General features: G+C 43.8%; 1 protein-coding gene across 1 annotated transcript in view; it reads right to left on the bottom strand.

Moving 5' to 3' along the window:
- LOC310792006 (contactin-associated protein-like 2) overlaps positions 1–12,482 on the bottom strand; it is a gene marked incomplete at its 5' end in the record, with an annotated part of 132,637 nt that overhangs the window by 51,716 nt on the left and 68,439 nt on the right. The window contains 6 exons of the mRNA XM_083653688.1: positions 1,641–1,725; positions 2,674–2,789; positions 7,613–7,732; positions 8,078–8,184; positions 10,896–11,058; positions 12,145–12,294. Coding sequence (XP_083509814.1) covers positions 1,641–1,725; positions 2,674–2,789; positions 7,613–7,732; positions 8,078–8,184; positions 10,896–11,058; positions 12,145–12,294 — 741 coding nt within the window. The remainder of the gene's footprint in view (positions 1–1,640; positions 1,726–2,673; positions 2,790–7,612; positions 7,733–8,077; positions 8,185–10,895; positions 11,059–12,144; positions 12,295–12,482) is intronic.

Here is a 12,482-nt window from a genome sequence, read left to right as displayed (position 1 = left end):
TCCGATTTGCATGTTAAAACAAGTTTGCAGCCTAGGAATAACTGGAAAACATTTGATTGATATATTAACGTCAGAGGAAGCCAGGATTAGGCAAAACGATATGAGAAATACACAGCGCGTCTGCCGTGTGTCTTTTCCGGGTTTATTGTCCTGCGTGGGGGGGTACACACGGAGGTAGGGGGGGAATTTCGAGGTTTGACTGACAGATTGAGGGCGAATGGCGTTACGAGATTTACTCACAAGCTCGTTTTAATGCTTTTCCATTGGTTGTATTTGTTAAAAACCACACAGAGACGTGAAGGGTGACCAATGGCATTGATTCATGACAAAAAATAAAAAAGTGAAAAAAGTGACATTCGAGGTCCTGGCCCGACAGCGACGATATGAAAGTAGAAGAAATAAGGAATCGATTGGGACGAAGCATGTCAACCTAGGATGTCGGGAAGGGGGGGTAAATAACGCTCCAAAGTTGATGAATTGGAATGTAACTAAACGAGTATGTTGATAGTGCAGCACTGTGCAGGGGAAGACACACTCTCGTTCCAGATGCAATAAAGTGTAATTTAACGCTATTTGACAACAGTTTCGGCCATAGACTTTGTCAAGTATCATACAAACAGTGCAAGACAGCCATTATAAAGACAGGTGGGCTGATTGAATGGACAACACCTGTCTTGTGAAAGCACACCTGAGTGTGAGACATCATAGGATCAGTCATGCAGTAATAGGCTACATTTTCGGTACTGGCGCAGATTAATCAAAACATTGATGTCACAGGTAGGCTGTATACCATAATATATCATGAATCTATGTGAATAAATAGATTTATATAAATAGTAATCACAGCCTAATGCATAGAGATAAATCCTGAAACCTTCTTGCAACAGTTCTAGCCTAAGCCAGTGGTTTTCAAAGTGGGGTCCCCAGCAAAAAGGGGGGATAATCTATTTTCACTATAATTCCATGCCATCCATAAGTAACACAATCTAAGATAGTGTAGAAGTGAGTAACTAGGCTAATTATAACCATAACAGCACAAATAATTGACAAAAATCTCAAAATAAATATACAGTATTTACTCTGAGAAATGAAATAATGAGAAAAGGAACAATTATTGATGGTTAAAACTGAATAATGACATCACAACAGTCTAATCCTAATGCTAATTTAAAATGAAATTTGGGCGTTTTGGGCAAAAGAGAAAAAAAAAACGCCCAAAGCTACCTCCCCTGTTACCAATCTCACCAGCCGCCACTGGTGTGTATGTATGTATGTATATATATATATATATATATATATATATATATATATATATATATATATATATATATATATATATATTATGTGTGTGTGTGTGTGTGTGTGTGTGTGTGTGTGTGTGTGTGTGTGTGTGTGTGTGTGTGTGTGTGTGTGGACAGACAGACAGACAGACAGACAGACAGACAGACAGACAGACAGACAGACAGAGAGATAGATAGATAAGATAGATAGATAGATAGATAGATAGATAGATAGATAGATAGATAGATAGATAGATAGATAGATAGATAGATAGATAGATAGATATTATATAGTAGAACATTTGAAACTAGAGTAAGAGACTTGTACTTTAATTGTTACTTTCCCCCTCTGGACATTACCTGGAGTGTTGAGCAGTCGAGACATGCGGCAGGCATAGGCAACATGCTGCTCACAATACTCTGCACTGCTGGTGATGGACAGCACCTAGCACACAAACACACACACACACACACACACACACACACACACACACACACACACACACACACACACACACACACACAGACAGGTGAGAATGTTTTAATTATGATTTATAATAAAAACGTACAAAAACAAATACAATCAATATAGAATATAAAATGATGAAAAATACAAAATTAACTGCAAATGAACTCTTTAAATAAAACTACTGTGACTTTCAACATGCTGTCATTCACCTTTCCTTCAGTTATCCTTTCCCTTTTAGCAGCCTCACCCGCCCTGCAGCTCGCCAAGCTGGCTCTGAAGCTGGCATACGCACCTCGGCTGCTGCGGAGCCTCGCCCGCAGCTCGGCTGCTGTGTGGCCTTGCCTGCTCTATTAGCACGCGTGTGTGTGTTGCTAACAAAATGTTATTGCCCTTAAGTTTACATGCGCGCGGGTGTGTGTATGCCCCTTAAGTTTGCCTCAGTGCCTATGACATCATCAGTAAGATGATCTTGCTCTTATGACATCACTGTTGGCATCATCACTCTTATGACATCACTGGTGACATCGTCAGTGATGTCGCAATGATGACATCATCAGTGGGCCAAAACTTGAAACAAAAAGAGTCGACTAAATATTTGAGATGAAAGTAGCAGACATGTTATTGAGTATGGTAAATGGTAAATGGTAAATGGACTGCATTTACATGTATATCTGCATTTATATAGCGCTTTTATCCAAAGCACTTTACAATGTGCCTACATTCACCCATTCACACACCGAAGACGGCCAGCTGCCACGCAGGGTGCTGGCACAGCCATCGGGAGCAATTTGGGGTTCAGTGTCTTGCCCAAGGACACTTCGACATGCGGACTAGAGGAGCCGGGGATCGAACCACCGACCTTCTGGTTAGTGGACGACGCGCTCCTGAGCCACAGCCACCCCTACGTACGAGTAGGCTACGTACCTGTTCAGCTGTCATGTTGTAGTTGAGTTGTAACACTGCCTTGCCCTCCTGGTCTGCGCTGTTGACGGACGTCTGAGGAGACAGGTTGTTCTTCACTGTGGTCCAAACCTTGTCTCCTAGAAGAGACAAGGTTTCAACAAAACATAGAGTCAGCAGGTTCAAACCCCCCCCACACACACACACGAGCGCGCACGCAGACACACACACATGCACGCACGCACACACACACACACACGCACGCACGCACACACGCACGCAGGGAGATGATCATAAACAGAGAAAAACAATAGGGCCGCTGAGTTCTCTTTCATATACGTTTCCTGGTAGCTACCACTGCAGTAGCTACTGGTCGTACTGGTTAAAGCCCCATTTTGTGACTCTTTTACCTTAACTTACTTAAGTTGAGGTGTGCGGGCTCACTAGCTCGGCCGCTGCGAGCCCAGATTTCAGATCCCCCCCCTTTTTCTCCCCAATTGTACTTGGCAAATTTCCCCCTGCTGCCCTGGTCGCTGCTCCACCCTCAGCCGACCAGGCGCCTCGACCGACCAGAGGTGCTCGTACCCTCAATCCAGCTTCCCACCCGCAGACACAGCCAATCGTGCCGGCTTTACATGAACCATTAATGGACCCATTTCACAGCATTTTGAGGTGGTAAAATCAGGAAGTAAAGCAGGTGTAATCAATACCATTAATTATAGTTCCATTCCGTTTAGGTGTTCCAGTGCCAGGGCCATCATTAATGTTATCAGTTACACTTGCTTTACTTCCTGCTTTTACCACCTCAAAACAGTTGTTGTGAAAAGGGCCCTATTCATAGTACTGTATTCCCATGATGTCAAGCATTTCCTACCAATATGGCACATTACAATACACACAGCTCATTGGATGTTTTTGTCATTGATGATATATCATCATATCCTATATGTATATATACATGACAAAAAATGTCTATCGACTACCTATTTTCACTGATGAAAACTAGACGTTAACTCAATAAAAATAAAGTTCTGATGATAAAAACTATGAGGAAATCTATTGACATTTTTGTCAACAAATCCAATCAGAAGTATGTATTCCACGTTCAAACCTTAATACCATTCCATAATAACAGATAAATAGATCTTTCCAATCAGTTTGGAAATTCGAAATTCGAAAGACCCAATAGTTAGTTTCCTTTGACTAAGATGAGACGAAAATACTCGTATATTTGACTAAAAATGATAAAAACGAACAAGGACATTAATACAGGACTAAAGCGGCGTTCACACCCAAAGCGCTTTTTTCAGTCAGAACGCTATGGAAATCATGTTGAGAGCGCTTCCATTGTGCACAAAACACCGCATGGAGCGTTTTTTTTGCTCTTTGTTTTGTTTCCCCCTGCAGTCGCGTGCAATACAGATCAGAATACAACGACCACAAGGAGGAAGCCAGCTGGTTTTGTCTGTTTGATGTTCACTGTCAACATGAAAGCCAGATGATTGCCAATTCTGGCAGCAGCGGAGGTTGAGGATCTCTCTGGGAGGAGAAAAGGTAGGAGGAGTAAAAAGACGAGCAGCGCGCTTTTCCTCCAAATGTTAAACTTTTTCAGCTTTAAAACGCCCAGAGTGCTCCGCCAAAAAAACGAGACGCCACCAGCATTTAAACGCCAGGTGCGTTCCTTGAAAGAGGAGCATGATTAGCGCGTCCTTACATAGAGAATGAATTGCAAAAAGGTGCTGGCAGCTCCAAAAACGCTTTTGGTGTGAATGTCCCCTAATACTAATAGAAAATAGCCAATAAAATTAACAATCTTAAACAGCTTTCTTATCATCTGAGTATGAAGTTATCCCAACCCAGTTTCTCATCATCAGTTTCTATCAACTATTCCCTATGGACTGGTGCTGTTCCCCCTGCCCTCAAACGGGCCGTTGTCCCGCTATCCTCAAAAGGCCCGGACTCAACCCCAGATCCTCATTAGCTCTACCGCTTCAGTCCTGGGAGCCATTAGCTTCATCACAAATGCTGTTGGCATGTTATTCTGTGAGCCAACCATCTGTTACATGCCATATCACAGACACTGATGATCATTCTTTAATGAAAGGTCCCATATCATGCTATTTGTAGCAGTTTATTTGTAGCAGTTTAAAACATGTCTCATGGGTCTTTAAAACAAGGTTATGAATTCTGTAGATTTTTTTTTAAATCCAGCCTCTGTTGGACTTCTCTATCCACTCTCTGTCTATGTACTATTTTGAGGGGGCGGAGCTCTGATAAGATGATCTGTTGGGATAGATCCATCTTTGGTCCAGTTGATTGTTTTCTGTAAATGTTTCCATTCTACACAGCTCTGCTACAGACAATAAGCTTAGGTCTACACAGCTCTGCTACAGACAATAAGCTTAGGTCTACACAGCTCTGCTACAGACAATAAGCTTAGGTCTTACACATTCAGTTGGTGGGGCGTCACTGTAAGTAGCCTAATTAAATTAGTGTTACTTTGTGATGTCACAAAATGGCTCGTTTGGAGACACTTTTTCCTTACATGGCTGGTGTGGCTTTATCTGGGGAGCAGTGGGGACCATGTGTTTTGAGACTTCCATGATGTTTATATAGCACGCACAAGTCCTTCATAATCACAGAGACAAGGGAAATCCTGTTGTCTACAAAATGGACCTTTAAAAGTGTGTGAATGATGCATCTCACTGCGGCATTTTCAAAATGTGGGCACTGTGGGCTGTCGGCACAGGTATCAAACGTTAGCTTGCGTGCTTGGTAATGCAGACTTTGCTATCTAGCTATAGCTAACATCAGTGTTTGGTCGCTGCAGTGCTCGCCTGAATCGCTCGCACTAACTGCTTTTATTTTTGAAGGAAAGTACATCGGATCTGTACGCGTACACTTCCGAATCTGTACGTGTACACTTAAAGGGCGTGAGAACGTACACGGTGGTGCTCCGGCACTGTAGTTGGATGATATTGCTGGTGGGGGATGTTTACTGTTGCCTTTTTACCCTTAGATAATTCGTTCATTCATTAATTTTCTCTACTTGCTTATTCCTATTCAGAATGGCAGAGGACTGGAGCCTATCCCATCATGCACTGGGTGGGAGGCAGGATAGGCCCTTTTCATGGCGGCAATTTTGTGTTGCAATGGTAGGGTAAATTTGTGAAAATGGTGAAATGACCCGCCTGACTATTCACACCAATAGATGTGTACATGTCGGAAACGAATTTCTGAAAAATCGACCTTGGGCTAAAAAAATAAATGCCGTAATATCGCTCAGTGAAACTTCGTTGTTGGTAAAGTATTTGCCTTAAGGCCATTACACACCAAGAGTGAGGCGAATATCCAGCACAGAATTGCGAGGTGAATATTGACCCACCTGTCAATCATAGCAACAGATGTGTACAATTTCTGAAATATCAATCTTGGTTCGAAAAAATAAACACCGCAATTTCGCTCAGCAAAACTTTGCCGTTGGTATGCACGGTTGCATTGACTGATAATAGGCTCGAAAAATATGGACGAGCGAATGAATCACATGAAAAAAACGCCCCCGGTGTGCAACGACCTTTAAACCCAAGGTTTAAAGGTCTGAACTGGGCTATTCGTGTTCTTAAATATTGTGTAGTTTTCAATACCGAGCCATTTCTGCAATGCCAGAGCTAATCTCTCAAGACAGATTTTCGATAATAGCGCTCCTAGTAACTTGCGAAACAACACTGTCAAACAGCTCGTCTGTTAGCTCATCAGACTGTAAACACAGGAAGAAGCAGAGATAGAGTTCAGTAAAATTAGCATAAAGGGGTGCGGCCGAGAGCCCGAGTGTTGAGTTCCGGTTATTCAGGTATTGAAACGAGCTTGTCCAAAATTGATGGATTCCCAGATTGTGTCAGAGCCTATAATTTCTGTTCTTCCGGATGTGTAATTACATGTATCCACCTGTAGCCACAGCAGAGAGGGCGTTGTTTCCCTGCTGGGAATCGGAAGAACAACAACAGCCATTTTCAATGGAAAAGACTCTGAAACTACGCAATATTCAAGATTAAGAACACGAATAGCTCGACCCGACGGACAACAACCTTGGGTTTAAGGCAAGTTTTATTGTGATTGCTACATGTGTTACAGTCGTCCCCCTTCTCATGTAGATATGATAAATATTTATGTCTATTTGTTGTGACTGTTTATCTTTTGATCTGGTCTGCTTATTTAGAAGGCTATAGAGGTGCCCTCTATATTGCCTTTTTGTCCATATTGCGCCCTTTGTCCATACGGGGCTGCCATAGCATGGGCTTCCATAAAATGGCGTCTGAGGGTCAGTCTGGTACGCATAAGATGGCGGCGGCCACGGCCGCACCACAGGTTGATAGCTTATGCTAGTAGTTTATGTCTCGTTTTGCATTGTTTTGTCAGTTTTGTCCTGTCCCGTGTTTATGGGACCCTTTGACCGTGTGAGGATTATCTTGGATTCCTCACGCATTCAACCGACGGGGAATGGCCCAGTGTCAGAATGCTCCTGGAGGCTACGTCAGTTAGAGCTAATGCTGGGTGAGTTGACCTGCTGCTCAATCGATAAACAGCCTGACTCATTATTTCTGTTCATCACGTTATCAGATCATAATGCCAGTCAACCCCTAGACACGATAGTATTCGAGCCAGAATTGAATATTGAAAAATGTGTGACACATGTATGAAAACGTTGAGAATGGAGCCCGCAGTGGGATTCGCGGGGGGTTGACTGAGACTATGATATGAGAGAAACTAATGAGTAGTTGAATTGTGAGGCTAGAAGACCCCCTGAAGGTCACCAGTTCAATACAAGTGTTATCACAGATAAATATCTGTCCATTCATCATCAATTTAAAGAGTAATAATTTTGAGTCTCAAATCCACCTTACTGTGGGAGGACAAAACATGGGAAGAACATACAAACCATGACCAAAGCAGCTGTTCTCCTCACCTGTCATGTCACAGTTGACCCTGAAGGGGGAGATGGGTCCGCTGCCGTCCGGGTCGATCCAGTAGCTCCCAGAACCTTTCCCCTGGTTCTTATACTCCTCACATGACTGCTGGTACACCGCTACACACACACACACACACACACACACACACACACAACTCAACACGTGTGTGTGTGTGTGTGTGTGTGTGTGTGTGTGTGTGTGTGTGTGTGTGTGTGTGTGTGTGTGTGTGTGTGTGTGAACTGTCTAACCCGTTATATTTGATTCCCCGTAAATTTTATATAATTTGTGGAAGCAAATATTGAATTCAAGTGTGTGTGTGTGTGTGTGTGTGTGTGTGTGTGTGTGTGTGTGTGTGTGTGTGTGCGTATGTGTGCGTGTGTGTGCGTGCGTGTGTCCGTGCGTGCGTGCGCGCGCGTGTGTGTGTGTGTGTGTGTGTGTGTGTGATGTATGTGTGTACTCACAGGTGTGGCAGGTAGCTCCAGTGTATCCGGTGCCATTACAGTTGCAGCTAAACGCATCCCACGTCTGAGAACAACTACCACCATGCTCACAGTAGTTAGGTACACACCTGATACACACACCCACACAAACAAACAGACGCATGCACACGCACACAAGCACACACATAGAGAGGGAGAGAGGGGAGGAGAGAGAGAGGAGGGGAGAGAGAGAGGGGGAAGAGAGAGTGAATGAGGGGAGGGGGAGAGAGAGTTTTCTGAAAATCACAATTTAAAAAAATCACATGTAAACTTCAAAAGTCATCAAAGTGGTCCTGATTTGTGAGGATTATCTTGCTGAACACAAAGCTCACTGTTTCATCAACTTTTGTTAACCATAGACCTTATTTCAGGCATCTAACCAAAATCTCCATACTAAAATCACATTGACTTTGAGACGAGGGAACCAGGAAGTGCTAACATCCAGGTCTTAGGATGAAGGGGAACGTTTGACGTCTTACATTTGGCTGAGTGAGATGCATCATTCAGTATACATCATACTGTATACACAGCAGCACATCAGACCATATTCTACTTCCTGCAGGATTTATTTTTATTTTTTATTGTTGCAATCAAAAATGCTGATTTTGCAGCAGCTTATGTGATTTTTTTTTCTGTAAAATTGCAGGAACTGGCAAAAAATGCAAGTTGAGGGGGAGGATGTAACATTTTCCCCCTAACTACTAGTACTAGTACTACTACTTATTGGAAACTTTTCTCAAAAATTGCAGTGGAATTTGTGAAGTTTGACGTGATTTTTGCGGTAAAATTGCAGGGAACTGGCAAAACTTGCAAGGAAGCACGGTTTGGCCATTTTTGCAGAGAAATCGCAGGAATTTTGAAAAATTGCAGGCCCCCCCCAAATATTGAGGAGATTGGTTGAATTTGCATTCATTATTACGATCGCAAAATCGCAATTTCCTGAAGGGACTGGTAATTTGGCAATGTGGACTCTGTTTCAAGAATTTTGTCCAGCCACAGCTATGCCATCGCTATGCGATCGTGCTGAAACTTTCAGGGGGTGTAAAGAGCACCCGTGCGGGTGACCTGACGGAGCCGGATTTTTTAATTAGGTGAATGCCCTAATTACCGATGTCATCAGTGATGTCATAAATCACTGATGATGTCATAAGTGATGGATGATCATAGTGACATGATGTCATCAGTGATGATGTCATCAGTGTCAGTGATGTCATCAGTGACACACACACACACACACACACACACACACACACACACACACACATGAGAGAGAGAGACTGAGGGAGGAGAGAGACTGAGGGAGAGGGAAAGGAGAGAGAGAGAGAGAGAGAGAGGGGGGAGATACTGAGGGAGAGAGAGAGATGGGGAGAGACTGAGGGAGAGAGAGAGAGAGGGAGACATTGCGTGCGCCAACAGGCCGAGCTGCGTATGCGAGCTGCAAGGCGGGGGAGGCCACGCAGCGGGCGAGCCTAGGTATCGAGTGTGCGAGATGCCTAGTTTATTAAATTTAAACTACAATAAAGAAAACTACTCACACGTTTTTTCATTTTTAATGGGGATGCTATCACCAGCAAAACACAAAAGTGAATTGTGAAGTGGACTACTGAGTATCGATTTACGTGCCAAATTTCAACGCTAAATTTCGATACCTGATATCTCATCTAATTTTTTTCCAAGTTGTCCTCAAATGCAGCATACGTACGTGCGTGAGATTACGTCACCACTGCAGCTTGTCAACACAGTCAGAGTCAGTGCGGAGTCAAAGTGTGGTTAAGCTCTTCCTTACTTGATACAGACAACGCTCCCTGCAATTAGCAGCAACAGCTATCCAGCCAGCCCAGCACCGGAGATCTTGAACCCTCCATGGACGATGAAGAGGCATCGACAACTTCATAGGCATGTTCAGGTAATTAATAGACGCTTTTAACTTAAAATTGCCCCTAGCTTACTACCTGTTGCAGTGTTTGCAAATACAATGGCTGACAGGAAATACGCTAGGTTTCAAAGTAAGCCAAGAGGCCATGGTAAACCACAGCTTCACACAATTCCATGAAAACCATCTGTAGCTAGTTGGATAAGTTGTTGTTGGAGCTAACTGTTTTTTTTTCCCATTGTGTTGGCTGATGTATGCTTAGCATTGTTACTGCTACTAGCGTTATGCTCGGGAGTCGTGTTGTTTACATGCTTGCTTTGATGCTTAATTTGATTCACACTGCACACTGTTTTGGCATCTGTGTGTTCCTCCTGTGTTCCTCCTCCCCTCCCCTCTCCTCTCGCTTGGCTGTGTGTCAATAATCACAAACACATGTGAATATCCCAAACGGTCACATATGACCATTACTTTTTAGAGTGTGCTGGGAAACCGTTCACACATTCACATTGGTCCCTGATCCGCGTGTGTTTTATGTGCAATCCTGTGTGTGTGTGTGTGTGTGTGTGTGTGTGTGTGTTTTTTGAATGAATTTTTAATTTTACCTATAGACTTATATAAAGCCTAATCATATGATTCCGGAAATCATACGGCTCTAGGATAGGAAGGTGCTAGAGAGTTGGTATTCGAGGGGTGGGTAGGATTAGTGGCTAAGGGGATATGGGTGGTGTTGGGGGGGAGTGGTGCCATGGTCTAAAAGGTTTGCGCTTGTTTTACAACTGAAATTACATGTTTGTTATTACAGAGAGAGTAAAAAGTATCGTTCAGGAACCGGCATCAAAGTCAAGGTACCGGTATCGTATCGTATCATATCGTATCGTATCGTATCGAACAATTTTGAACGATACCCAGCCCTGTGTGTGGTTCTACCTGTCTATAATGGCACACATGTCCAGGCTGATGTTTTCAAAGGTTCCCATGATGCCTTGCTCCACGAGGCGGAGGTTGGCCAGCTGATCGTCGATGTGGATCATCTGCATGCAGCCCTGGAAGCTCCGCTGCATCGAGGGGGGGTGAAACCGCTGGAAGTAGCCTGCATGGGAGACACAGGTGAGGGGGTGAGACTGCTGGAAGTAGCCTGGACAGACACAGGGGAGGGGGGTGAGACCACTGGAAGTAGCCTCGAGAGAGACACAGGGGAGGAGGGAAACCGCTGGAAGTAGCCTGAAGGGGGAGACACAAGTGAGGGGTGAGACCACTGGAAGCAGCCTGGAGAGACACAGGGGGGAGGGGGGGAGATCGCTGGAAGTAGCCTGGAGAGACACAGGGGAGAGAAACGGGCATCTTCTAAATCCCCCCCACACACACACAAATGAGATTCTTAACCTTAATGAGGCTAACCTGGATAAATAAAGGTTGAATAAATAAATACAATAAATAAACTGCACTCTGAGAAACGAGCAAGACATATATATGGATTGGAAATCACCTATGGTCATGACCAAAAGAACAAAAGCGCAGATACAAGCGGCCGAAATGGGTTTTCTCAGGAGGGTGGCTGGCATCTCCCTTAGGAACAAGGTGAGAAGCTCAGTCATCCAGAATCAGAATCACTTTTATTGCCACAGTATGCAAGTTACATACGAGGAATTTGTCTGTAGTAGTGGCTGTAGTAGTGTAGTAGTGGCTGTATGCAGCGTAGCGGTCACATCAATATACAGAGATAAGAAGTAGGAAGATAACTAAAGACAATCACAAAGTTGCAAGTGCAATCAAATCGAATCAAATCAAATCGAGTAAATATATACAATATGTACATGAGTGGTGAAGTGTTCTGTGGATAATAAATATGAATTTACGTTGAATTTACATGAGATTTACAGATTGAGTTAAATACTGTAGGCGTTAAATAGGCAGTGGATTTACATGAATCCATGAGGGACTCGAAGTAGAGCTGCTGCTGCTTCACGTAGAAAGGAGCCAGTTGAGGTGATTTGGGCATCTGGTAAGGAGGCCACCTCGCCTCCCTAGGGAGGTGTTCCAGGCACGTCCAGGTGGGAGGAGACCAGGGGGCAGACCGAGGTCTAGGTCCCGATCCCGGATAAGCGGTAGAAGATGGATGGATGGATGGATGGAAAGTTACTTGGTAACTTTGTGAGTCATCTTTGTGAGTCCTTACCTCCAAAGTAGTAGATTCCTCCGGTCCTGATCTGGATAGGGATGGCTGTTCTGACAGTGGAGGCCTCGTCTCCATCGATGGTCAACATGGCGTAGTTCTCCAACGCTTTCACATGAACACTGTGCCACTGGCCATCATTCAGTCCTGAACCTGATGCAGAAAATACACTCGACTTCACACTAGGAGTTTTCCAGACTAGTCGACTATCAAAACCACTAGTCGACACTGTGCATCATAGCCGACTAATCGTTCCCCTGTCGTTTTAGGAATAAACAATATAAATACAGTAAATAAATAAATTGAACATAGATTTGATTGAACAGTCATTTTCTACATGA

The sequence above is a fragment of the Poromitra crassiceps genome (assembly GCF_964638095.1).
Source record: "Poromitra crassiceps genome assembly, chromosome: 17".
NCBI classification, from domain to species: Eukaryota; Metazoa; Chordata; class Actinopteri; order Beryciformes; family Melamphaidae; genus Poromitra; species Poromitra crassiceps.
Note: the sequence above shows the minus strand (reverse complement) of the source record. Positions and strands in the feature narration are given on the sequence as shown.